The sequence below is a fragment of the Amphibalanus amphitrite genome, unplaced genomic scaffold (genome assembly GCF_019059575.1).
Source record: "Amphibalanus amphitrite isolate SeventyFive unplaced genomic scaffold, NRLGWU_Aamphi_draft 000349F_arrow, whole genome shotgun sequence".
NCBI lineage: Eukaryota > Metazoa > Arthropoda > Thecostraca > Balanomorpha > Balanidae > Amphibalanus > Amphibalanus amphitrite.
The window spans coordinates 407474-435123 of NW_024881844.1; the positions used below are offsets into that span (position 1 = coordinate 407474).

Sequence of the window (27650 nt, forward strand, 5' to 3'; positions counted from 1 at the left end):
CAGTGCCGAGCCCGCCGTATCTGACCACTGGACGGTGTCTTTCTCGACAGTGTTTGGAGGCGGGAGAAGCGGCCGGAGCCGACGGTCGCCGTCCTGCCGCCCACCGACATCAAGACGTACGACCAGGTGTACGAGCCCAACTACCAGAACGTGCTGGGCGGCGCGCCGACCACCACCCTGTCGACGTTCCGCGCGCCGCCCACGTCCCAGCGCTCGTCGGGCGAGGCGGAGCGGCCGCTCGGCCGGCCCGTCGAGCCGCCCTACGAGACGCTCAAGGCGCGCCTGGCTGCCGAGGCCGCCGCCGCCGCCGAGGACGACCCCTACGAGCCGGTGGCCGGCGGCCGGCTGTACGACGCCGTGTCGGCCGAGGGCGGCGGCGACTCGGGACCGTACGCGTCGCTCGCCAGCCGCGACCCCGACTACGAGACGCTGCGGGCGCTGCGCGGCGAGGAGGGCGACTACGACCTGGTGCCGGCCGGCGCCGCCGACTCCGGCTGCCCAGAGTATGACCAGGTGCCCGTCAACACGTACGAGAACTGTCGGTTCGTGGCCGGCACCGGCGCGCACGAGGTGCCCGACCTACTCAAGGGCGCACCACCCAGCCGCGACCACGACATCCCGCCGGAGATTCTCGCACTGTACGCCAAGGTGATCAAGTCCAAGAAGAGGAACCGTGACGAGACGACCGAGCCGCCGGTGCCGACTCCGGCTCCGGACTCGGCGTGCCCCTCGTCCCCCGGCTCCAGCGCCGCCTCCTCCTACACCAAGAACCTGATACAGAAGTTCAACCGACTGGCGGGCGCCGATGAGCTGGAGTCGCCGACACGGCCGGCGGCCGCAGAGGACAGGGTCCAGTGTTCATTGCCCGGTGTGGCCGACACGGGTGTTCACAGACTGAGTGTCGAGGCGGCCGGCTTTACTGCCGTCAGACCGCTGCCGCCCGTGCCTCCGGAACGCTAGCCCGCGGACGCCACAGGGCGACGGTGGCGCCCCTATAGTCAGTGACGGCTGTGTGTCCGGCGGCCGGACGGGCGGTGGGCGTTTGAGCTACCGGGCGACCACGGCGGCATGGTCCGGCCTCCCAGGGCCCCGTGTGAGTGCGTTCGTGACTCGCTCAGGCGGCTAGCCATCGAGAGACATTCGCCGCCCGGTTAACGAGCCCCTCGCAATGTGGCAATGACCCGCGCGACCGGTTCAGTGCAGGGGGAATTTGACTGTGTTTGTATCGTGTGTTCAGTATTGCGTTATTGTCTGTGGGAAGTTGGAACCGAAGCCATTTCCAGGGTAAACGTGGCACCCGGTCCCATCAAATGTGTATCGTGGTATGCGCGTGTGCTAGGGTAGTTAGCTGATGTGAATGGCAATACAAGGTGTATTCTTAGTGATGGGGTTTCTAAACGAACTCGTATGCACTAATCGCATAATCCCCGATCCCTCAACCTCTCGGCCGCATGCCTCTTCTCCCAGCCTCCCCCACGACCACCTCCTCCCGCTCCCTTTACCGTGTTTCATCCGTCCAGAAATACTCGGTCCGCTGACGCAGCGCATATTTGTATTGATGGTCGGGTGGAACAGCCTAGAACTTGAGTTTGTGCGGCACCATACCGCGCGTCAGCTCGAACGGCTTGTTGAGGTAGGCGCAGATGAGCGCCTTCTCCTTGTTGGCGCTGATGGCGTTGACAATCTGACTGTCGACGGCCACCTGGGTCTGTTTGCGCTCCTCAGTCAGCTCGTACTTCTGTGGACGGACGCGGAGGGTGGGGGCGTCAACCATCAGCGGGTAGGAGCAGCGGGGTCCCAACGCGAACACACGTACGAAAGACAGTCATGGCGAGTGGTGGGGCACAATGGAATTGCAAACAGACAGACACACTAGCGCTATGAGACAGGCATGTTCCGGTTGTGGAGGCCAAGAAGTCTGGTTGACATTCTGGTACTATGTCGCGGAGTGCTCTAGGGCTGGTCCATGGTGCGGGCAGCTGCCAGCCCGCAGAACGCGGGCCGGCCGAGGCCACGCCAAGTCACCGTAACTGGGCACCACAGTCCCGCCCACAACGGAAACATCACAGCTTTGCCGATTAGAGAGATAATAAGCTAGCACAAATACACATCAGAGTCTTAAACATTAAAGCAAGCGTCTTCCCCATAAAGCTGGTAAATATAAAATGAAAACGAAACACATTGCACTTAGGCTTACTCAACTTTCTGATAATGCATCTGGTTTCGCCCTTTCCCACATCCAGATATACAGTGATGAGTATGTCGGATTAAGCCCAACAACGCCAGAATAGGGAGGTGGGATGGATGTGTGCGTGCCGGCAACGACATGAAATACATGATAAGTTTCTTGGACACAGTTTTGTGCAAATCGCAGGGATGGTCCCGAAACTCATAATTACCACCGCATCACAGTCACAAAAAGGAAAGTCTTCACTTCATTTTGGCTAGGAACACTCCAGGCGTTACAAGCGTAATATGTCTCGTACACTGTACAGCAGGGATTGGCAACCTACGGCCCACGGACCGGATCCGGCCCGCGACCATTTGACGTCCGGCCCGCGGCTGGTATCAGCAACTAGCATTGTGTTCCGACCCGCGGTTCCTTCAGAAATCGACTTTTTCCGTACAAAAGTGACTAAAGCGTGCGTTGGCACAATAGTTCTTCCTTCATACATTTCACTAGCTTATAAGCGCCATTTTCAAATGCTACTGTCTAATTCTAGACAAAACATACAAAAGTAAGCTTTGGTCAAGAGCTTTTTTCTAAACGACGCCTGGCTACGTGCATTTGACGGTCACATGCACGCTGTCTGCGCGTTTAATTTATATCTCCGCCGGAAAAAGCAGCTGCAAGCTTTGCACTGAGGCCAGCTGAACGCTGCGGGATAACTTGCCTCTCTCCACCGCTACAGGATAGGGCCATGAGGCTCCGTGATTAGCGACATTGTCGCCAGTCAGTGAGATAATTGAATTCATGAAAATGCGCGCCCCTTGTTTTCATTTTTGCTCTTGCCTGCCGGCAAAATTTTCAGTACCTTGGTACTCGAAAAAAAAAGCTTTTAGAGGCATGCTGGTCTCATCAGATTATGGAGAATGGGCAAAAACATTCCTTCTAATTACAAACTTGCTTTTTCCTCTACCAGTCTGTCTTAAACGGCATGTTTCATCATATGACACAGGGCAATTAGTTGTCACAACTAAAAATCCGTTAATGACGCTGTCATATTTGGCTGTCGGTCCCGTAGCTCAGTCGGTAGAGCGTTGGACTCCGCGTAGTGTAAGCACGCGTTCCCGGTTACAACAGTCCGGGTTCGAAGCGAGACGGGCGCTTGACATTTATGGGCCTCCTGACGGGAATGGTTGCGGTTGGTGGCAGGCCGTAGCCAGGCGGTCGGTGAGGGGACCGACCGTGCGCGGCTATGTGCGCACGTTAAACTTTGGACTCTAAATTCTGCCATAGAACCGGAATTGCGCGATCAGAGGGTAGAGGCAGGGTCAACGCAACAAGCTTCGCTTAGGGTTCTGTCCTTGTGAATCCCTCCATTCAAAAGGTTCGAACTAAACTTATTTTTAAAAAATCCCAAATATTGCGTAAGAATGTAGCAAAGTGCAACCATGCTGTGCTCCCGCCTGCCGACTGCCTCCGAATCGCTATCTGGACCGCACTCCAAAAAGGGTTGCCGATCCCTGCTGTGTAGCATGACGTAAATAGTTATCGATTCAAGATACTCCTCAGTTCAGCGTGCCACGACTCAAATAGTTTAGCCCCGGCAAATAATACCTGTGTGAAAGCCTTTGCAGAGTTTGGCAAGTGCACCTGCTCACAACACATACCTGCTTGGTCTCCTCGAAGATATCACCATCCTTGGTGCGCTTCGCGGAGCTCTTGGGAGCCTTCTTCTTGCTGAAGTACTTGTCATCCAGGTTGGCAGGAACCTTGACGTTGGAGATGTCGATCTTGAGCGAGGTAGTGACCATCAGGTGCTGCGGCACGCGCCTCAGAGGGCAGCCGTTCAGCTTGTACGGGCCTGGAGATGAAAATGAGAAAAACAGGACTTGTGAGTAAAGCAACCATTAGCCTTTACCAATAGTAAAATGAAAAATCATATATAAAATAAGCAAACAACGCTAAGCACTGTAAGACGAGGAACATGTTCCGGTTGTGGAGGCCAAGAAGTCTGGTTGACATTCTGGTACTATGTCGCGGAGTGCTCTAGGGCTGGTCCGTGGTGCGGGCAGCTGCCAGCCCGCAGAACGCGGGCCGGCCGAGGCCACGCCAAGTCACCGTAACTGGGCACCACAGTCCCGCCCACCAAGGAAAAACATCACAGGTCGACAAAGTACACACTAATTGGAAATATCAGGGCAGCAATCCAAACCGATTGAGGCATCACAAACACCAAAAGAGGCAGTATGACCTCGCATAGGGGCACCATAACCTCTGAAAATGGCGTCACAATCCCAACATCGCAACTAACGGTTAGGGGCGTACCAGAGAAACACGTTACTGTGTTGCTTGGGAAGAGGGTGAAAATCTTAACCCTCGCATGTGTGCGGCGTTTGCCAGCTTCTAATGTGTAGGGGGGGGGGGGGGGTCGGTTGGACCCCCCCTTGCCGTTTGGCCCCTGATCGAGCTAGAGCTTCGCGGAAAAAACGAGCGTGTTGCCCGTGACGAGAGGAGGCCGATGATACCCAATTTTAAGGTCCTAGGTCATTGGTTGACCTTCCAGGTCAGGTCAATGACCCAAAGTCGGGAAAATCGGGACCTGTTAGAAAGTCGTAAAGTGTGGCTGCTGAGAGGTTTTTCGGGGTGCTGATCACGAATATCGTGTTAGTTTTGATGACAGATGATGTCTTGAAGCATTTAGACCAGGTCGGGTCAGGTCAGGTCAGGTCAACCAGTAGGCGTCGTGACGGGTATTCGTAGTACGTGTCAACCGCCTCTGACAGTTTCGTAACATGTTACGAAGTCACCAAAACTACTTCGTAAATGTTCAAATGGTTGCTAAATTCGAATTCAGCTCCAAAGACTAGCCTAGAAACATGTAAAACTCGAAAAAGTGAACCGAGGTCACCCGAGGTCACCAAAGGTCAATGACCTGACCTGACCTTCAGGTGACCTTGACACACACGGGAGTAACATCAAATCACATGTTTGAACGTTTGAAACCACGAAAAGCTTGCAAACACGCGGCTAGTGCGAGCCGACATACGCGAAATCGCGATTCCGGCCGAACATGGTCTCGGAAAAGAGGTCACAGGTCAAAGGTCATTTGGGTCAGGGTCATGAAATTTTCAGGGTAGGTGTAAAATTGATCAATGCGAGGGTACTGAAAGTTTCGTTGCGACCGACCGCTTTTTACGCGAGTTATTCGCGAAAAACCACGAGGGGGGCCATCCGACCCCCCCCCCTACACATGCGAGGGTTAACACTTTTGAGTCAGACTGGAGGAAACGGAAAAGCAAAGAAGGTATTTTTACTAACAAGGCCAGAGGGAATTACTGAATGTAAAGCCTGGTGTCATGGTGACAGATGTGTGTCGAAAGTCAGGTTAAGCGACTGTATGATAATGCGCTTGTGTTTTTTTTTTGTTGTTGTTTATTTTTGTTTACGAATTCTTCAACGAAGTGAAGCGATGCAATGCGATTTATGAAAAGTGTTTATCCCGAATGTCTGCGCCACTTCAAGTTGAAGTGGCATTTTTTGAATTTTCAAGTTTTGTTTTGACATGTTAAGTTTGTTTTCAAGATTTTTATCCTAGGCTGACAAAGGAAGCTGTAGCGCTTTCAAAACCTCTCAACAAAAACTGCATCTACTATATAGACTTTTACACAATACTTTCACAGTTATTGATGCCTGTACATTCAGCCAATTTAACCCGCGAGTTGCTGGGGGGTGGGGCGTTAAACGCCCCCACTTTTTTCGCCGGGCCATAGCATAAAAACGGCGCGCCGCAGGCGCGCCAAATTTTGGGTACCTGTAGGGAATTGATTGAAGTTTATTGTGACAAAGTTTCAAAAAAAAAATCGGTCGGAAAATTTTTGAGATATCCAGGTTTTAGTGACGTCATGATTTCTGAGTTTTCGACCAAAAACGACATATGTTCAAAAAATCATATAAAATCACAGAATAGACATACAGACATGCCGTAAACGCCATTAGACTGCCAATACCATGATCAATCAAATGGCTATCTTCGATTATTGATTATCTTTCCGCATTTTCCATAATCTTGAACTGAATCTTGGCAATTTTTCGTGACTACTTCACGACCATGATACATGAATTTATTAAATTGAACTTTTTGAGCCAAACACGTACACATATGATTAAATGAATGTCACCATCGTATTCTACGCCCCAAATTACCTAAAAAACATGTGTCACAGGCTGCGAATATCAGTTTTGATTTTCGGGGATATGTGCCTACCCGGTTGACCTGACCTTGACCCTGACCTATGCTTGACTGACCCCTACATGGAGCTGACACTCTTGTAGGCCTTATAAGATGGATTGTGCACCGTTTTGACAGAGTTTATGGCGAGAGACGCCCATTGCGAAGTCCTGAAGTCCATGCTACTGAAAGCCCGATTTCAGGTGTTTGACCTGACCTTGACCCGACCTGTGACCTCAAAATTCAACTTTAAAGTACTCATCTGAAGCGTCTCGTCGCGCTCTTTCGTTTGCCGCCTCGTGCGTTTCGCTGCGCTTATTGGTTCTCGAGTTATCGGCTGGGGGCGTTTAACGCCCCCCCCCCCCCCAGCAAACGGTGGGTGGCGAAATACCTACCCCAGCAACTGCCGGGTTAAATAGGTGTCATGCATCTATTGAGGTGTAAAAAGCACTAATGAAAACAGCACCATTAACCAACTGGGCTACCTACACCTGATTTTTAACGAACAATGTGGAATGCCAAAGCTACTCAACATTATCTATCTGCCTGTACAATGTACATTTAACAGCACTATGACTACACCCACCCACTGCATTCACTGTGAATTGAGCTCAACATATTATATATTATCAAAGAATGTGCATTACTTCAATCACAAATCCACCATATCAACCAGTATAGCGCCTTTTGGGGCGACTAACGGAGCGAGCGAGAGGGTGAGCCTTGCACGTGCGAAATTTCGAGGGGGTACCTCCAACTGACTTGTGCACGGCACCCTACTAACCGGTCTCTAGCGATGTGCCAAATTTGAGCACAATCGGCCCAGCCGTTCTCGAGATCTGGAAGCGGCACCCTGCACGTGCGCACGTGCAAAATGGGGCCCAACTGACTTTTGCACGGCACCCTACTAACCGGTCCCTAACCATGTGCCAAATTTGAGCGCCATCGGTCCAGCCGTTCTCGAGATCTGGAATCGACCCCTGCACGTGCGCACGTGCAGCAGCGCCCCAACTCTGGCACATGGATATTAGGGTGTTTCACTTTTCACTTTTTTCTCAGATTGTCTCTCCTCGATCGGATTCCCATTATTTCATCTTTTTAATAAAATTTGGTGGCAATTATTCGATTTTAAACTCGATTCTAAACGTCGCGATAATTCGCCAAAGTTTTCAATTTTTGTGCCGTTCGGCGTTGAAGTCACCCATGTTAGAGCAATTGCAAGTAGGGCACTAACACCAAGAAAATACGGCCGTGCAAGAGGTGGTATTAACCGGTATTTTATGACACTGTGAAGGTTGAATATGGTACCTGCGCTTCCATAAAAGTGTCGTCGCATATTCTGGTGCTCAGATTAACATACACAGACATAACTCATTATTCAGGACACGACAACTTAACAGTAAGCAAAACACTGGTACGTCAGTGACGGCAAAACATGTATTTCGGTACCGGGCCTCAACACCGTTTCTCATCGAACCCAGTCACAGGGTAGCCAGGGCTGCCTTTGTCATGTGTGGCACTGCACGCCTGTGCCTCTCCACAGCCTGCAGAAGCCACTGGAATTGGTCCTGCCCCTTCACATGCTGAGCGAATGTTTTCAGAAGAGCGATGCCCCTCTCCGCGGTGTCGTTCACGACTTTCACTGTTTTCACGAATTCCTTGCATAGGATGTACGCCTCGTGACCTTCCCACTCCCCAGGAGGCTTCGTCATCCACTCGTGGTCGACTCCCATCAGGTCAAACATCAGCCACGACGACGTGGTCACCAATTCTGACAGGCTGGTGGACTCATCCAGTGCGACCGATGGTGTCTGATCAGGCGCCGCGGAGCACGAGTTTGCGAGCAGGTTGACACATATGGCCTCCTTCTCCTCTTCTGTGACACGGCTGCTAAAGAGGCTGAATACTACAACTGATGGCTGCAGATACCACAAATGGCGCCGCATCACAGCGAGAGCAGCGTTCGCCACTGGTTGGTCCAACTGCCTATACCGCACCAGGCTACGGTACAGGTTGAGGTCGTTAGCGGGGGCGTCCTCTGCAACAGGGGCCCGCAGCCACGCGACGACATAGAAGAGGAGCAGGAACTGAGCCATCCGCTGCACCTTCTCCTGCATTGGCTCATCGTACTCCAGCTGGTCCGCGAACAAGAACATCTTGATGCTGTAAAGTGTACAGCATCAAGTGTACAGCATCAAGATGTTCTTGTTCAAGACTGGATGAGTCCACCAGCCTGTCAGAATTGGTGACCACGTCGTCGTGGCTGATGTTTGACCTGATGGGAGTCGACCACGAGTGGATGACGAAGCCTCCTGGGGAGTGGGAAGGTCACGAGGCGTACATCCTATGCAAGGAATTCGTGAAAACAGTGAAAGTCGTGAACGACACCGCGGAGAGGGGCATCGCTCTTCTGAAAACATTCGCTCAGCATGTGAAGGGGCAGGACCAATTCCAGTGGCTTCTGCAGGCTGTGGAGAGGCACAGGCGTGCAGTGCCACACATGACAAAGGCAGCCCTGGCTACCCTGTGACTGGGTTCGATGAGAAACGGTGTTGAGGCCCGGTACCGAAATACATGTTTTGCCGTCACTGACGTACCAGTGTTTTGCTTACTGTTAAGTTGTCGTGTCCTGAATAATGAGTTATGTCTGTGTATGTTAATCTGAGCACCAGAATATGCGACGACACTTTTATGGAAGCGCAGGTACCATATTCAACCTTCACAGTGTCATAAAATACCGGTTAATACCACCTCTTGCACGGCCGTATTTTCTTGGTGTTAGTGTCCTACTTGCAATTGCTCTAACATAGGTGACTTCAACGCCGAACGGCACAAAAAATGAAAACTTTGGCGAATTATCGCGACGTTTAGAATCGAGTTTAAAATCGAATAATTGCCACCAAATTTTATTAAAAAGATGAAATAATGGGAATCCGATCGAGGAGAGACAATCTGAGAAAAAAAGTGAAAAGTGAAACACCCTAATGGATATGCAGTGCCTAGTGGGTGCCTACCTACATGCCAACTTTCAGCGCAATCGGCCAAGTAGTTACCGAGATATTGCAACAATTACAAAACGGACATCTCTTCGTTTTGCACGTGGCACGTGCATAAGGGGTCACCCACATGCATCGGGAATAGTCCAATACTTGGTAGAAGGAATGAAGCTATCCTACAAAAATTACCGCATGTAAATCGGTCAAGTGGTTGCTGAGATATAAGCCTCGCAAAAGCGTGACCACGGCCGGCCGGCCGGCCGGCCGCTCATACTCAGAAATTTCCGTTAATCTAAGGAAAGACTACGCTCGCTTCGCTCGCTCCGTAATCACTGAAGTCTTCCAGAGACATCATTAATCTGGATGGGAGGGAGGAGCCATTATGCTTAGCACCAAATATTGCAACCACTCCACCTTCCTGCAATTGTCATACTGACAATTTTTCTACCTGAGTGCAGTGTAGCAAAATGTATTGATTTAGGTGGGAAATGACATCCAAATAGAAATCATTGTGCATTCTCATTTCTAATTTTTAAAAGCATTTTCCACACCCAATTTAACTGAGGAAAAGCATTTGCATTGATGATTGTTTTGCACCATACACTCAACCATATTTGTCATACACTCAACCACATTTGTACACAAATTTATGCCACTAATCCATTTTTCACTTTTGTTGGGCCTTATCTGACTTGCAATTTTTCACTCTTATCTTCCTTTTAGGAAAGGAATTTCCCCTAACAATCAGGCCAAAATGTTATCTAGGAACACTGTCAAAGTAAATGTAACATGGGTATCAGCTGCTAACATGCTCTCAGTAAAAACAACAAGTCATGCATCTTTAAACGAAGTAGTGGCAGTATCCAACAGTGTCAGAAAAGTGGCCGGTTTCTCAATTTTTTTGAACTTGGAAGATTTGTTCTGTGAGATTTTTCACTGCTAATAATCAATTTTTTTTGTTCCGTCACTGACTAAATATCAACTGCAACTGGGCATCACAGGACTGAAAGGGAAACTTACTAAAGAAACATGTTAATTGAAAATTTGACATTGTGCTTTGTTCTGTTTTCAGATCTCCAAAGCAGCAAGCAAGCATCCTGCAAGTACTATTGAAACAGATAAGAAGCAGTTGCTCCACAATTTCACCATGCAATCATCATAATTGGATCAGTTAAAATGCCAGTCATTCATTACTTTCCAAAGTTGAAGTGCTTACAAGATGAGATAGAAGCATTGACAAACCATGTCAAACTATCCAGCAAGTTTTAAAACAAGCGTGAAGGAATGAATCCAGTATACGTGCCTTGAATGTATGCTATGAGTGTGTTTGTGAAATAAATAAATGTTTCCATCACATTTCTCACCTGGTTTGTCTACGAATGAGAATCAGATGTTCACGAAAGAGAATCAGCCCGTGACAGGATGATACCTACCATCTACCATCCAATTCAACCATGATCACCTGCATGTCACGTGCACGGAATGAGGTTAGATGCTTCTTACGATAAATCAATATTATCACGAACAACCACCCATACCAATACCAATACCTACGACTTGAATGGCAAGCTCACCACAATGTCTTTGCACAATGCACAATCCACACCACGTTTATGGATACACTGCCATTCCTTTTGCGTATTCTTTCATCAAATCAGTAACTACCGATTTCCTGCTTTCTCGTCCACTATTGGGCAGAAAACGATTTTTATGCAGGAAACACTGATATCAAAAAAAAAATAAACATTACTTTTGACCGTGATGCGCATTATTTGTCGAATTTCCCAAAAAGACGCTCTTTCGACCGTCCAGTGAGGCTGCCATATCCTCATAACGGCATTTCAATGGCAGTGCATTTCTCAGTTCACCATATTCTTGTTCCGTGACACGGAACAAAAGTAAGGGTAGAATAAAGGTTGAAATAGGCTTGCAATCGGCTCAAATTAGGTATGGCATCATAGATTGTTCAATTCTGATTGTTTCTATGTCAAATTTTTATATTTTTATGGACGTTTTCATATAGTTTTATTGAAACGCCGTGACCATGTTTCGTCACGGAACAACTCACTTAATTTGGAACGTTTAAGCAATCTCGACTTTTGTTTATAAAAAATTGGGTACCGTTAGAATCGTTGAGAGACGGCGCTTTTCATAGCATAAAATTATTGCCCAGTTAATGCCGATTGCAGGAATAATACCGACATATGCTGATATCACTTTTACATGAAGTAATGTTTGTCTAGGGCATAAAATCCCTTTGCTTATAAGTATGTTAATTGAAATACAGCAGCCAGATTGAGGTCAAATATTCATTTATTTTTAATTCGTTTTAAATATGATATGCTATTTTGAAGTTTTCATCAATTTGAATCATTTTTATCAAATTGAAAACCAGTAAAGAGGAAATCCCTTTCCTCTAATTTCCCTCGCCGAGTCATCCATCCTCCGCGCCATTTCTCAAGGCTCGTGGTGCGCGGCGTCCGTTTCAGTTTGGGCAAGCGCGTGGGCAATTATCTATTATTGATTATAATCATTTGTGGCATGGTTTTTGGGGGTTGTCTTGCACAAGACCTTTTTTTAAGTGCTGGCATGTTTTTGTGTCTTTGTGGTTCGTTATTTGTTGGTTATTTGCTTCAAGCTGGTTTGCGTCAAATTTGTCAAACTTGCATTAGATAGGTATAGGTCATTTATACTGATACTATCTAGGTAGGTAGGTACCAGTCCACTTGACTATGTTTTGATGCTGCTTAAAGGTATTTCAAATAGTATTTCAATATACTTAGCAGTTTTTGTTTCATGTGAAAATGTGTCATTTGAAAAGCATATTCTGGATGTTGTGTATATTTTTATACCCCATTCATTTTTCTCACTGCATTCACAATTTTAAGAATAATTTGTATATTTTCCATTATGAATGATTTTGAGCATCAGTGATCATCCATTACCTGCATGTCCAGATTTGCTAACTAATTATAAATAGTCTAACACTTGGGCTGTAAGGCCACAACCTGCTGTGTTCCTTGAACCTTTATTTTATGTGTAGAAGCTGCTGTTTCTGACTGAGACTCTGGCAAATATCTTGTATACTTAAAGCATACCTAGAACAATACGCATGGCCCTACAGTGCCTTACTTTATGATTTTTGTTCCGTGAGCAGCTAAACATTTTGTTCCGCGAACTTAGATCCCCAAACCACTTTTCTGACACTGGTATCCAATATCCATGACTGGCAATAACATACTATGCCAAATAGCCAAATGTGAATGCCTATACCCAATGCCCATAGGATATATAGACTATTCAAAACTAGAAGTTCTTCCCTTTATGATCAAGCAGATAAAACTTGATACACCTACCATAGCTAAGACTGTTTGTATCACACACAAAGGAGGCACAAATGAAAAATATTCAGAATATTTTCAATGTCACACATAATTTTCACAATGTCACAGAAATAAAACCATTGCAGCTGGTGAACTGAACTTAATCTCCAACCCTCAATAAAATGGTATTTAGCTGCATCACCAGAAAAGAAACTTACCAGTAACCAGGCAAGTTCCACTGGGCAGCTGCTTCAGGAAGACCACACGCTTGCCCTTGTGGGTGCCAGCCAGGATGATGCACACAGAGCCAGGGGTGAGGTTCTTCTTCAGCTTCAGCTGCCTGGGCTTCCTCGTCCTCAGGGCCGGCCTCACCCGCTTAGCCTCAGTGTTGAGGGCATAGGCCTTCTTGGGGAGGACTGGGAGCTTCCTCACCTTGCCATTCTTGAGCTTGATCTCCCTCAATTTCACCTGGAAATGTTTTTTTATTCTTAGAAATTTAGTCTGGATGGATTATCTGGTGAATTTGAGGTCTGGTGCTCTGATAAGTTTTACCTACCTGTTTGATACAAAAACACAAACTACCTACAAGGCACCAATCCCTCCTTGCCCATGTCTGACCACCATTAATTTTCCTTTGTCTTGTTTAACTCATCATAGGTAAATGACCCCAATCTCTAGCTCATAGTGAGAAAAACAGTAATTTGCCAAATATAGCCATCTTGGGAAAGAACACCATTAGGTACAGCCTGTGAAGTCACACAACACCTAAATAACACCAGTATTTTTACACCAAGGTATAACACAAGTAAATGCACTAGCAAGATATTAAGTGTTATCATACTTACCCCACTTTTACTGAATTTGTGGGAGCCACTGCTTGCCACCGCCTTGGACGGCATCTGTGAAAAACAAGGCATCTGTGATTACCAGAACTTTTCAAGCAGAAGGGGAAAGTTGTTCAAATAATGAAAAAAGTGAGGACATTATTATGGTAACTGGTAAAAAGTAAAATATTTTCCTATCGTTACGTTGCGGCAAATACTGCGAGCAAAAGACAAACAGTTTTATCAATATTCTGATTACATTTAAGAAGGAACCACGACAAGCACGATGACAGCATGCTTATGAGCTAACTGGGACAGAATGCTACCCTAAATCAACACAACTTATATCACTTGGTCATGAAAAGGCATAAAATTCGTGCAAATTGATTGCAAGCTACAAACCTTGTTTACTTGCTAGCGGAAAAGGTCGGTTGCCATGTGCGAAAATAAGAAATATTTTTTCTTTCAAACAATCTGACAAAATGTGTTAGAGTTCTTTTGAAGCATCGAAATACAAAACTTATAAATTTTTGTAACAGAATTTAATATTGACTCGGTTTTCCGTAACTTATATAAAAGATAAATAAATCATTCTGATAGTGAATCGATAATCGGTTGCTTGTTTTTTACTAAGATAGACGGTAAAACAAAAGTTGCGATGTGTAATAAGCGAGTTATTTGAAGCTTAATTTTATTTTAAAGATTCTAAAGGGAGAGTTGACTGATATTTCCAATAAATAATAATCGGTTGAATCTTAACAATGTTTTACTCACTATTGCCGGTTCGCCATTTTCTCGCCGTTTTATACACAGTACAGGTTGCCGGCCAAAAGCATTTGGGCAAAATTTGGGGAAGTTTCCTTTTGATATATTCATTGCATCTTCGGGGGCTGTTTCTCTGCATTGTGACCTGTGTTTTGGGTTATGGCAGAAACTGATAAACTAAATATTGACAGCATAATCGCGCGTCTCTTGGAAGGTGGGTCGGGGTTTGGGTGGTGGTTTGAACTTAGTTGAATTTTAGGGTGTCTGAGGGATAACTAGATATTGGTATTTGCTAATGTTTGGCACTCTAAGACAAATGTGTGTTGTTTTCATCATGGATTCTTACATTTGACTTTTTGATTTCATGTTTGGGTGGTCATATAAGTCATTAATTTGAAATGAATGGAATTTGTATAACTAGGAAATGTGAGCTGTTTATTAGGTAAGCATCCTGAATAACCAATGATGGAAGTGTGACCCTGTTTGACCCTGTTTTGCGTTTACAAATGGTAGTCACTGGCATTACAATATACTTGCTAGCCTGAGCCTCCCACTTTCCTGTTTGTGTCCAGGTTTTCTCTGTTATAATGACGTGCTAATTATAATCCCGTAGACAAATAAATATTGTAATTAAATTGAAGATTTGTCCATGATTTTTCTTTCAGATTTGATTTGATTTTCAATATTAAAACTTAAAAAGGAATAATATCAGTAACCAGAAACTTTTTACTAACATCAACATTCAGATCAGGTACCTTCATTATCTCATTGATGTATTTTTTCAGAAAAAGAGGTTCTGCTGTCACTGATAAGCATGGCTTCACTTATGCCCTTTATTTCCATCACTAGGTGCTAACAATAATGTGTATTTATTTCAGTTAGAGGAGCACGGCCAGGAAAGAATGTTCAGCTGACTGAGAATGAAATCAGAGGCCTTTGCCTGAAGTCTAGGGAAATTTTCCTATCACAACCTGTTCTGCTTGAGTTGGAGGCACCTCTCAAAATATGTGGTAAGTTTTATCACCAATTTTGTGAATTGTGACTATGCATAATTGTTTTGATCCCTTGTTGATAATGTTTTGCTTTGTTTTCCATTCCCATCATTTTCCCAGTATCCCTATAACCAAATGCAGCACCTATTTGGTTGGGGAGGGCTGATGCAGGAGGCCATTCCCCTGAATATTCATCTGTTTGTTTCCTCCCTCACATCTCTCACATCTTACTTATTTGTCTGGTTGATTTTTTCCCTTTCCATATATTTTATTGCATACTATTTGTCAAATTGATTCAGTTCTGGTCCTGGAGGGTAAAATAAAAAAAATGTGCCTGTAGGGTCAGTATCTGGCCGGATATGTTTATGAACTGAATGTAACACCATGTATTAGGACATATGATAAACACATTAAATCACATTTTATTGAATTTTAATTGACAATTGGAAGGTTTAGGTGCCAGAATATATTGTTGCTAGGGAGAACAAAGTCATTTGCTATGCACCCCATTGGGATCATTGATCTGAACCATTTTGATCTAACAATCTTGCAATATAATATATCCTTTCTCATTTTTTTTTCAATACAGAATTCCTCAAAGAACGCTTGTTGCAGTTCTGAAAAGTTGTTTTCATGGTGATGCATGATCATGGAAGATCCTGAAAGCACAATTATTTCAAATTGCTTCAAGTGTTCCTTGAGTCCCTTTATGGACAGAAAGATTGAGTGAGAATCTGTGGTCTTACTGGATCTGTCATCAAAATGAATGCCCTAAATCCTTGGTCCCATCAGATGAGATCAAGATCTGTAGGATCTGATCTGATCCTAGATAAATTTTCTTGCATCCATGTCTGCTGCTTCCTGTCCTGTTAACAAGTTAGTGCTTAATACCTCATTTATGCAGTAGTGTCATGCTCATCTTAGTTGGCCCCCCACATCTCAGCTGCATGTTGCAGGCATCTGTACTGGATATTGTATGACAAATGCCTGATGCCTACCCATTTGTCTCACAGGTGATATTCACGGTCAATACTACGACCTCTTGCGGCTGTTCGAGTACGGCGGCTTCCCCCCAGAGTCCAACTACCTCTTCCTGGGAGACTACGTCGACCGAGGGAAGCAGTCACTAGAAACCATCTGCCTCCTGCTAGCGTACAAGATCAAATACCCCGAGAACTTCTTCCTCCTACGTGGAAACCATGAGTGCGCTAGCATCAACAGAATATATGGCTTCTATGAGGAATGTAAGTAATGGTTTTGTGATGATGTGTAAACGTATGAATTTCTATGGTTTCTCTTATGATGCTGCTTAGCTGCACATATAACTGAACTTCCATAATCTATGCTGCTAGTTTTGGATGCAGTAATGATTTGTGGATGAGCCATTAGATGTTGTATTCTTAATTAGCATGTTCTCCAATATGTCCGTCGACTTTTCAGGTAAACGGCGGTATAACATCAAACTGTGGAAGACGTTCACCGACTGTTTCAACTGTCTGCCGGTGGCGGCGATCGTGGACGAGAAGATCTTCTGCTGCCACGGCGGCCTGTCGCCCGACCTGCAGAGCATGGAGCAGATCCGGCGCATCCCGCGGCCCACAGACGTGCCCGACCAGGGCCTGCTCTGCGACCTGCTCTGGTCCGACCCCGACAAGGTACGACCTTCCGTATACTGCCCCCTTTCCCATACCGACCCCCAACCCCACCCAACCAGGGCTGCTCCAGTCCGACCCCGGCAAGGTACGGCCCGCCGGCCTCCCTATACCGACCCCTTCCGTATAGACCCCTAACCCCACCCGACCAGGGCCTGCCCTGCGACCTGCTCTGGTCCGACCCCGACAAGGTACGGTCCATCCTGTACTGACTGCTGACCCAGCTGTGTTCGCTCTCCGCCTTTGCCGACCAGCCTGACCCCGGCTGGCCGTGTCCCTCCCTACCAATACTGACCGCTGACCCTGGCTGACGCGGTTGTCCCTGCCCTGTGACATGTGTTCCAACTACCACCATTACAGTATAGCCCGCCCTGTAGTTACCGTTCCCGACAAAGCACGATCATTTGACCGCCGGTGTGCGTATTTCGGCAATCCTATTAATGAATTACTGATCGGGCATAGCTCTGAACTTGAATGTAGCCTTATGACCACGTCTGTTTTATGGGAAATCCTACTTTGTTTTATTGTCCCATTTATTCATTCCAACAACTGTTACATCAGCTAATCGCAGTGAATGTTTTTTTACGGAGCGAGCGAAGCGAGCGTAGTCTTTCTTAGATTAACGGAAATTTCTGAGTATGAGCGGCCGGCCGGCCGGCCGGCCGGCCGTGGTCACGCTTTTGCGAGGCTTATATCACAGCAACCACTTGACCGATTTTCATGCGGTAAATTTCGTAGGGTAGCTTCATTCCTTCTACCAAGTATTGGACTATTCCCGATGCATGTGGGTGACCCCTTATGCACGTGCCACGTGCAAAGCGAAGAGGTGTCAGTTTTGTAATTGTTGCAATATCTCGGTAACTACTTGGCCGATTGCGCTGAAAGTTGGCATGTAGGTAGGCACCCACTAGGCACTGCATATCCATGTGCCAGAGTTGGGGTGCTGCTGCACGTGCGCACGTGCAGGGGTCGTTTCCAGATCTCGAGAACGGCTCGACCGATTGCGCTCAAATTTGGTACACAGTTAGGGACCGGTTAGTAGGGTGCCGTGCACAAGACTGTCAGTTGGGACCCATTTTGCACGTGCGCACGTGCAGGGTGCCGCTTCCAGATCTCGAGAACGGCTGGGCCGATTGTGCCCAAATTTGGCACATCGCTAGAGACCGGTTAGTAGGGTGCCGTGCACAAGTCAGTTGGAGGTACCCCCTCGCAATTTCGCACGTGCAAGGCCCACCCTCTCGCTCGCTCCGTTAGTCGCCCCAAAAGGCGTTATACTAGTTTTATCTACTTCAAGATACAATGAAGAAGGGCAAATCATATAATAAAGTACTAGCACACAACTTTCACTGAACTATCCATATCTAGTCATTCTTGGGACGATAAGGTTCAAATTGTTTACTGATGCAACCAAGGTTGTAAGGCTACCTGTCACCGTTACTGCTATCGGTGGCAAGCAACGGTGTGTGATTGTTCATTGTCGCACACTTAACTAGGTGTGTTTTGCATGGGATTTACAGCTCAACTGGGTCTTGGTAGATAGTGTACCTATCATATTGAATTCCACTGTAAACACCGTATCAGCAAGCCTAAAATGATAGTCTGCTCAGGCGACAGTCACTAGCATACCAGCAGCTGTAACGTGTTCGGGTTTGGTGACGTCATCGTGTGAATAGGGCACGTCCTGTCCTCAGGAAACCTCTTGAATAAATATATTGTTTTGGGATTCTTTTGTATGATTCGGGAACACTGATGAAAAAGTATGATTCATTTGTCTAATACTACTTCACAAATGCTTCCCGAAAGTGTTCACACCATGACGTCAGCAGGCCTCCGCCGATTCCTCGTGACGCCACCTGGTATTTATCGCCTTGAGTCTGCTCATTTTACCCCTAGATGTCGGTCGCTATTCACTGTTGACGAGGTACCGTTTGACGGCAGGATACGATGGGGTGGGGCGAGAACGATCGCGGAGTGTCCTTCACGTTCGGCGCAGAGGTGGTGGCCAAGTTCCTGCACAAGCACGACTTTGACTTGATATGCAGAGCACACCAGGTGAGTGATTGCAAACAAAACACGCTCACGGCACGCGTTTTATGGGTGGAGATGACGTATGGTGTGTGCGTGTTATTGGTTTTTGAGAGAAATAAGTTCCATGGCTTCTCTTGTAATGCTGTAGTTCCAAAGTAAAACGGCGATTCATCTGACAGGTACGGCACGGCCCCACACGTGTTGAAAAAGGCAGATTGATAGGGATTGATTTTGTTGTTTACGAAATGTTCACATTTGCTCGACGAACGGTATTCGGTGGTCTTACCTCGCAGCCCGGCCGTCTGACCCCCTGTTGCCGCGCGCTGCAGGTGGTGGAGGACGGGTACGAGTTCTTCGCCAAGCGGCAGCTGGTGACGCTCTTCTCGGCGCCCAACTACTGCGGCGAGTTCGACAACGCCGGCGCCCTCATGTCCGTCGACGAGACGCTCATGTGCTCCTTCCAGATCCTGAAGGTGAGTGTCGCCCGCCGTCTCCTGCTGTCTGGGAAGTGCCGCCCGCCTGTGTGCAGAAGCGGAGTGCTGAGCTTGTGTGCGCGTTTGTTTGCCGCTCCGAGGTGTGTTTTTCGCGCCGGCTACGTTTATCACGGTGTGAGGCCGGCTGGCGGGGTCCGAAGAGCCTGCGTCCGGACACCGCCAGGCCAACACCCAGAGAAACACAATAAGACGTTCGATTGACTTGTGCATGATGTAGTAACCCCGGTGGGCATGCTTCGTTTCAGCCTGCCTGCCTGCCTGCCTGCCTGCCTATCTGCTAGGTGCCTGCCACTACCTTGCACTGCCTGCCTCACTCATCTGTCTATCTGATGTGTGTGTGTTTGTGTGAGCTTTGATGACTTCATTACGATGGTGTGCATGGCAATAAAAGGTCGCACTATGCTATTGCGACGGGAAATTGAATGAGCATTAAATTATTAAATCTCACCAAAACAAACTACTATTTAGTCCACTAGTCTGACCAATTAGTTGGCAATCTTTCATAGGGAAATTGAAAAAGCCCATAAAGATTTGAATTAATCGCCCTCGAAGCCGGAGTTCATAGGTACTGGAGTCAAATGACTGAAATGTTATACGCTTTTGTCATCTGCAAAAGTGATACTTTGAAGTCTAGCAGATGGATACTGGCAGACTGCTTGTCAGCGACGATTCTTGAAGCTCGTCACTATTGGTATTGAGTGCTGGATTACCTTTGTCTTTTATAGGCCTTTTGATAATTATCCGTACTTTAACGATTTCCGCTTCTTTCACCTTCTATTTCGGTTGAGGTAACCTTTTTTAAAACAACAGACTGGTTTCACTGGCAAACACTTGACAGTTGCTTGAATGGTCTATCGTGTGCTGTCCGGAATAGTTTCGGTATCATTTAAACAGTAATATTCGACTCAAAAATGTAAACCCAAAGGTTAAATGAATATTGACGATTTAACAAGCTTGAAGGAAAGATACTGCTTCAGGTGAATGCAATAATTGCTTAACTAGACAAAGAACTGAGCTGCTGCAGTGGTACGTGATCAATGGCTGCATAAATTGAGTTTCTCTCAGAAGGCAATTGTTGGTTTCTGAAGTTTTCAAGAAAAGTTATAATTGTCAAGAAATCGTGTCAGCTAATATGAACTTGTGTGGCAATTTGACTTATATTTTGCTGCAAAACCGTGAACCTTGGAAAATGTGTCGAGAAAAAATGTAATTTATGTGGATGAAAGGTTAATGATAATAAAGCGTAAAAATGGTTCAGCCTTTTCCCTGCTGTTCTTATCCTAAAGAAAAAATATGAAAGACGTAAATGCATAAACACACCCGAAGGCTGTGTGAAATTATTTTCGTTTACATATTTTCAACATGCATGTTTGCTGTGGTTAGCAGCAAGGTGACTGGCGTCTTATGCCCGTGTTTGTTGCGATTTTGTTCTGTTTGGATAGTCTGCTGGTGTGCGTATAGTTCGTGCCAATAACGTTTATTTGAACACTAACAGCTTTAGTTTTATTTGCTAGCGAACTATAGCTCTTCTAGTTCCGTTATCAGGCAATGGTTGTATGCTACTCAGTATTAATATCACTGTGTTTTCTTGCCTCGCAATATCTTAGTATAATGTTTCGTTTCTTTCTTTCTTTTCTGCACTTACTTAGCATTACATCGTCCACTGCACCCTGTGTCGCTACGCTGTACCTAGTAAAATCTCATCAGTCTTCTTGTGTCTCTTTTTTTCTTATATCTTCAGGAAGTATGATATAAATGTAGAACAATATTTTCTCTCAAGCTGGTCTGTCGTATTGTTGTCTGTTTTTTTATGCATGAAGTCATTTGGATGGTCCACCATAGCAGCGGAGTGACTTCACTGGGCCTGTTTCCACACGAGTGTGTCTCTGTGCTAACCCACTGGTGGCCGGGATTGTTGTGAATAGGTTGCCACAGCTTGCCAGCCAATCTGATTTTCCGTTGCACGTTGTGAATGAAACTATTTCACAGGCCTCTAACGTCTTGTCATTTCGTTTATTGACGCTGTTTTTTTTTTCTGACTAAAGAATGCATCAAAAGCGTGGCTTACTGATTTTTAATCAACAGTTTTAGTTGTGAGCGTTCACCGGCTTAGGGCAATATTGAGCTCAATAGGTACCCATCGTAAATCGCCTTGTTGTATAACGGTGACATGCTCAACAGAAACTGACAGGCACAAGGGCGGGTCAATCATAGAAGGATAAAACGCGATGTCTTCCGATGCGTGATCTGAAGCCTTCTTCAGAATATGGGATACTGGCTGCTCTACAAATTGAACTTGGACATGTGATATTTTGAAAAATGAATGATGCCGTTCGGGCTATTTTAAGACTCAACCTCAGTATCTGTATATGAAGTCATGTGTAATGTCTTGTTTTTATGATAACGGAATATAAGTTTTCAAGGTAATGACGGTCACTTTCACTTTCGGAAAATTGAGAAACATCAGCCATTTTCGCCATATTGTTGTGCGAGTAGCCCGCAGCGCCCAACATCAATGAAAATTACTTTTTTTCAAAATAGAATGTAAACGAAACTAAGCAAATGCTATTTGGAAAACTGCTTTAACTACCCTGCAGGGAATTGACTGTGCATAGGGGATCGAAATCCAAAGACTTCGGAACCTGGAGAAACTTGTTTGTGGGCACCCCCTCCCCCCCCCCACAGCGACCGGGGCCGCCTTTCTTGATCCACCAGTCGATTCCATTAATAATCCGATGCTACATCAAGATAACCAGTAAAATTGTTTCCCGCTGCCATTGCTGTTTTCTTAGGCCGAAAAAAAAATGATGCCATCCCCTAATTATGTTTTGAGATATTTGATTCGGATTATCAGTTTGGCTGGCACTGTGGTAAGCCTGTTAAAGTTTCCGACATTGTTAGTTGGGCTAAGCTGGTCCCGGTGGATACACGCACTTGCTTCCCTGGCTAGGCAATTTATTTTGCCGTCACTGAGAGATAATTTTCATTTTTCGGCAGCCGAACGGAGAGATTTACGAATTTCCTCCGAGGAAAGGCCCACCTCCGCCGGCTGCGTTTCCGGCAACGTTCAACACGCAGCCAGACCAAGAGCTCCAGTGTCGAGCAGATGCAGGTTCAAGCTTCGAACCCAATGCTCGAGACGACGTCCATGGCAGCAAGGCTCCGAAGGTCGATGTCATGAAGGAAGTTGACAAGTTCAGTCGCGAACTGTCCGCCATCCTGAGCGACTCCACGCTCCAGACCGACAATGTGAAACCTGCGGAAGAAAAAGAGCGTCCTTGGAATAGGGAAGCTTCTGTGAGCCGACGATCTGACTTTGAGGACACGGATAGCCACCGTTTTGAGACGAGCCGGCATTCTCGCAATGAAAATGACGCCATGCTTGAGCTACTGGAAACCGAGGAGGCACGCCCGCCCTCGTTCAGAGAACCCGACGGGCGACGATTCATGACTGGCCACTCGTCCATCTCGGCGAGTGGCTCTGCTCTGAGACGACAGCCGACTGATCCCGTTGAGGAGATGCTGGATATTTTCAAAGAGCGCAGCAAAGTGCGGGACCCGGTGGGCCATGACGAACGAACGCTCCGAAGGAAGCCAATGGTAGACGAGTGGGAAGACTCTGATGGTGAAGAAAGACGGGTTGTCTCAAGCGTGATGGAGCGTCAACAAGTCCAAGAGCTCCTAGATGGATCTGGTGAAGAAGTGAAAACAGTATCTGTTGTGAATGAGCCTTCAACTCATTCCAGTAGGCAGGTTGTGATGGACGATATGTTTGGAATGGTCGTCAGCAAGCCAGCGGATACGAATGATTGGGAAATGGACGAAGAACAACCCAACATATCAGTCATTGAAGAGCGTCACGTCCGGTCACCGACGGAAGCGTTGAACCGCCCAAATAACGTGTACGTTGAGCTCTCGCCCGGCCATATTGTCCGCCGTTCGCCGCTCTCAGGTCAGGAGTGGGAAAGTCCCCCTGCGGATGATTTACGAAGGGTCAGGTCGAGCGAAGAAAGGTTCGTCGCTATATCTCGGGATCATAGTCAAGAAGCTCATGGCGGTGAAGAACCGCCCGAAATTAGTGCCATCAAATACGAAATACCCTTAGAAATTCGCGGCATCAAACGAAGCAGAAGTCCAGGACCACCTTCTCGCGCTTCTAAGGCAAGGAAACACTCTCCTGCGCCACGCCGAAGATCTGGAGAGCGGGAGGTCAGGAACCGTTCCCAAAGACATTCAGAGAATAGAGAAGGCTCTCGCCAGGTATCACGAAGAGAACCGAGAGAGCATGTGGAGGAAGAAGAAGCAGGACACAAACATGCGAGAATTACTGCTAAAGCTGCTGCGTTTTCAAGTGAACAATCACTTACCAAGCATCGGGAAGAACGCAGACGATCTATCGAACGAGAAGTTAAACGATCGATAGATCATCGAGTCGCAGTACGATCGAGGGAACGCGAAATAAGGCGCTCGAGAGAGCGAGGATTTGATCGAAGAGACGAACGAGAGCGAAGAAGATCGAGGGATAAAGAAACACAGCGACTACGAGAACGGGAAACCAGGAGATCGAGAGAAAGGGAACCGAGACGATCAAGAGAAAGAGAACCGAGACGATCAAGAGAAAGAGAAACGAGACGATCAAGAGAAAGAGAACCGAGACGATCAAGAGAAAGGGAGCCGATACATCCAAGGGAGCGAGAGCAGAGGTCATCAAGGCCAACAGAAGGCAGACACGTTTCTTCTCGTATGTCCTCGAGAGAAGAGGCCTCGCAGCGATCTCGACAAAACGCCGAAGGATCGCCTCCGCAAAGGCATCGACGACTACGAGACAGATCGCCTGAGGCACGTAAACCGGCTGGCGAATCAAAGCGTCTGGAGCACCGGCTGAAGTCTATGGCTGCTCCTATCGAACGAGAACGAGACCAGAGAACTGTCAAGCCGAGGTCCGACAAATTCCACTGGCGGAAAGGTGACGATGGGGAGCAAGTCATGGCTGGGTTCCAAGTGGTAGATGAGGTAGTAGCCTCCGACGAAGAGATCGAGGTGCAAGTCCCAGAAGATGTGGCGAGCGACAATGGGAAAGACGATGACTCTTCCGGGAAAGGTGGAAAACTTGACAAGGACCAGGTGTCAGCAACAAAGTCTAAAGAACCTGAACAGAAGACTAAACAAGATGAAGCGAAAAAGCGTCATTTGATTTGGAACGAGTCTTCTGACGAAGAGAAAGAGACGAATGACATTTATTGCAAGGGCAAGGACACTCCAGGATGCTGTCGAGTCGTCGTTATTACCGACGAGTCGCTAAGGAATCTGCACTCGGACGGCAACTTTGACTCAAGAATAAACTTTCGGTGTCTCCCCGGGCGCAAAATGCGTGAGCTTATGGAAGTTGCCAAGCATGAACTCGAGGCGAGCAGTGACCCAGTCTTCCTTGTTGTCTGTGGCGGAGGGAATGATATTTACACGGCAGATAGAGTCGAACACCATCGCGTCATCGATGGGATGCGCAGGACTCTTCAGAGTATTAGCGCCAGAGTCAGAAACCACTCTCCGCATAGCCGGATCTTGGTCACACGTGTTCCTCCGAGGCAGGCCAACAAATACACTGTGATTTTGGCGAAGCAGGCCAATATGCTCATCGAAGAGACGAACGCCAGGAACTGTGTCGATAATGTGAACTTCACATGGACGGTGTTTACCAACCAGATCTTCCGGCCCGACTTCTTCACGGGTTCTTCTGGCAAGTACCCCGTGCCGAAGATCGAGAAGCAGTGGCACCACTTGGTTCTGAAGGTCGTCTTACCCGTCCTAGACGAGAAGCTGGATTTGAAAGTGCACAAGAAGAAAGGAATGAAGGTGAAGAGTGGTGAAAGGAGTGAAACATCGAGGTCCGTCACCAAGGTGCGTGGAAACGGCGATTCGCGAGATCGAAAGGCGAGTTCGACTGATCGCAAGGCGGAGAAGACTGCAAAGCAAACCAAGAAAAGCAACCAGGCTGAAGAAACCCTGAAAAATGAGTCGGGCCCTGAAGTTTCGTCAGGGCGTACGACTAAAAAACACAGTGAACCGGTTTCTGACTCTCAGGGTACGGAAAACAAGACAGATGGTGAGAAGCCTGTCGCAGAAACAAAAGAGAACTCATCCGCAGACGCGAGTGCCATTCATTCTAGTGGCCCGGAAGAACAACACAACAAGGATGTCGACCCACTAGGAAAAGAAGAAGACAGCGAAAACTCTACTTCACGAACGCTCGCGCCACGTGTGAAGGTGGATCTGATAGGCAACGTTGATGCTGCTCAAGACGCCATCAATGACAACTCCGATAAAAGAGCCGATGAACCTCACGACGACAAGGAAGATGAAGACGTCATCGTCGTGTGTAAAGAAGGAGATGCTGATGAGTGAAGTAGAATAAGATTTGTAAAGATTCCAATAGTTAAGTGAAAGACACTTCATTGGTGTACAGAAAAAAATGCTTGTTAATCTAGACGTGCCATTTCATCTAAGGACCTGCCATTACATTGAAGAGTGGATGCTGCCTACCTTTCACTTGAGGTACGTCAGCACACGTATTAACCCTTCATTAATGCTCGTCTGAATAACTTCCCCGCTGCTTGAAGTATCTTATCTGAGTCGCTGTGTGAGTGGTCTCAAGACAATCGCCCAGCGCTTAAGACATTTTCATTTTCTCAACTTCTGTTTACCAGGGCTGCGTGGTTGATACGTTTTCAACATTCCCATCATTCCCACCATTTAATCTCATCAGTTCCCGCTCAAAAAGCTCCGTGTCCTAACACAACTCGATATGTTGTGTCAAATTTTAGTCGTTCAGACCCTGCCCTAAATAAATAGGAATGACTTTCAGTCGCTCTCTCAAAAGCATTATATGCAGAATTTCGTTTTTATTCACACTCAAATGTTTTATGGCTAAATCAGGTCAACAAAGATCAACGCACATAGGCAGCATCAGTAGGGACATTGCCATATGCCCTGAACCAATTTTAGAAAATAATGACCGCGACCGCAAGATCATGTCAAGTTCTTGAAAATTTACCTTGAATTGGATCGGCTGTATATTTCTTCGACTAAAATTGACGAGTTACATTCCCTTTTACAATCTTGTGAGGGACGCCAGCCATGTTTTGCAGCCATGATGAGGCCTATGTGTTTTGGAAGAGCTGGAATCCTGGTGGACTTTGGTAACGAACTTAGCATGGTAACGAGAGTGAACACTTTATTGCGTAGCATTCCGTTCACCGGTTCAGGCCTCAACTCCGCAGCCCTGGTACCGAACACGCAGTATTCATTTTCATTAGCATGACCCTACGTGCGTGCTTATCACAGAAGCTACATGCGTTTTCAATGTAAAGATCCTTTGAGCCCAAAATAAAAAAAAAGATGTGATTGCACCGTCGTTTTCCCCTTCCGTGTCGTGCTCGCTTTTTTGTGTCGGTGTTGCACGTTACACAAGAACACTTGGTGACGATGTTTTGTTACTTTTCTCAGCCCATCGACCGGAAAAAGATCTACGGTGGCATGAACTCGGGACGGCCGATCACACCACCTCGAGGCGGCTTTCAGGGAAACAACAAAGGCAAAAAGAAATGAAGAGCTGTGGATGGCTAGCTCAGTCTCGGACTGTGTGATCGTTATAGACTCGGTGACGGCCCCGCTGGCCACATGTAACCCAGTGAAATGTACTGCGAGATGATTTGTTAGCACCTATACTGGACAGTTTACATGGTGTCATGTGCGTTGTACATAGTGACCTATGTGCGATAACTCATGTTTGTGAAACATCGGAGGAGTCGCTCGTCAAACTACTTAGAGTTTAGATGCTGTTTTGTTAGGTCCTATTTTCTCTCGATTGTTACGCCAAAAACATGGTGGCGGCATACGCCAGCTAGGAATCCGCATTTCATTGTGAGGCCGTTTGAGGCAGTATTTTTTATACCCGATGGATCAGCCGTCAGCCGCGGTCGGGGTTATCCAAGTACTGCTGGGAAGGCGGGCCGACTGTGTATGACGGTACAAACGCTGGCGTGGCGGCGGCCTGTCCCATTTGTCAAACTTGCCTGATGCGAGCGGGGAAGCCGTGCTTTGCAGTGTCGACGCGTTTTAAACATCAGCTCACTGGAGGCAGTGCGAAGAAGGCCCAATAAAATGAACCATCGAATCATCGGC

The 27650-nt window shown here is 46.9% G+C and overlaps 3 protein-coding genes across 5 annotated transcripts in view; 2 read left to right on the top strand and 1 right to left on the bottom strand.

The window, feature by feature from the left end:
- The window catches only part of LOC122389224, a 52491-nt gene extending 51109 nt beyond the window's left edge, over window positions 1-1382 (top strand). The window contains exon 10 of the mRNA XM_043381052.1: window positions 51-1382. Coding sequence (XP_043236987.1) covers window positions 51-960 — 910 coding nt within the window. The 3' untranslated portion in view covers window positions 961-1382. The remainder of the gene's footprint in view (window positions 1-50) is intronic.
- Window positions 1383-1535: 153 nt separating this feature from the next.
- Window positions 1536-14133, bottom strand: LOC122389229 (60S ribosomal protein L6-like). 2 transcript variants are annotated; one of them, XM_043381061.1, is made up of 5 exons: window positions 13941-14133; window positions 13560-13613; window positions 12933-13182; window positions 3835-4028; window positions 1536-1738 (listed from the first exon to the last, which is right to left on the bottom strand). In XM_043381061.1, exons 2-5 carry the CDS (start codon window positions 13611-13613, stop codon window positions 1577-1579), a joined length of 660 nt encoding a protein of 219 aa, XP_043236996.1. In that variant the 5' UTR covers window positions 13941-14133; the 3' UTR covers window positions 1536-1576. The 2 variants fall into 2 exon arrangements, with proteins under 2 accessions (XP_043236996.1, XP_043236995.1); XM_043381060.1 differs by lacking the exon at window positions 13941-14133 and adding an exon at window positions 13890-13937.
- Window positions 14134-14205: 72 nt separating this feature from the next.
- Window positions 14206-27648, top strand: LOC122389230 (serine/threonine-protein phosphatase alpha-2 isoform). Of its 2 annotated transcripts, XR_006257932.1 has the most exons (8): window positions 14305-14517; window positions 15182-15313; window positions 16309-16539; window positions 16736-16950; window positions 18886-18999; window positions 19305-19448; window positions 22467-26021; window positions 26973-27648. XR_006257932.1 is itself a non-coding variant. In XM_043381062.1 (7 exons), the coding sequence occupies exons 1-7, from the start codon at window positions 14463-14465 to the stop codon at window positions 27072-27074; spliced, it is 993 nt and encodes a 330-aa protein (XP_043236997.1). In that variant the 5' UTR covers window positions 14206-14462; the 3' UTR covers window positions 27075-27648. The 2 variants fall into 2 exon arrangements, 1 of the variants encoding a protein (XP_043236997.1); XM_043381062.1 differs by lacking the exon at window positions 22467-26021 and having other exon boundaries at window positions 14206-14517.
- The last annotated feature ends 2 nt before the right edge of the window (window positions 27649-27650 follow it).

Excerpts from the sequence above, each read along its gene's own strand:
- LOC122389229 (XM_043381060.1), bottom strand. Across the intron at positions 13,183-13,559 it reads ACAAATTCAGTAAAAGTGGG|GTGAAATTGAGGGAGATCAA; the intron begins GTAAGTATGATA and ends AAACATTTCCAG. Across the intron at positions 4,029-12,932 it reads TGGAACTTGCCTGGTTACTG|GCCCGTACAAGCTGAACGGC; the intron begins GTAAGTTTCTTT and ends TTTCATCTCCAG.
- LOC122389230 (XM_043381062.1), top strand. The coding sequence starts at position 14,463 with ATGGCAGAAACTGATAAACTAAATATTGACAGCATAATCGCGCGTCTC. Across the intron at positions 14,518-15,181 it reads AATCGCGCGTCTCTTGGAAG|TTAGAGGAGCACGGCCAGGA; the intron begins GTGGGTCGGGGT and ends TATTTATTTCAG. Across the intron at positions 16,540-16,735 it reads ATATGGCTTCTATGAGGAAT|GTAAACGGCGGTATAACATC; the intron begins GTAAGTAATGGT and ends TCGACTTTTCAG.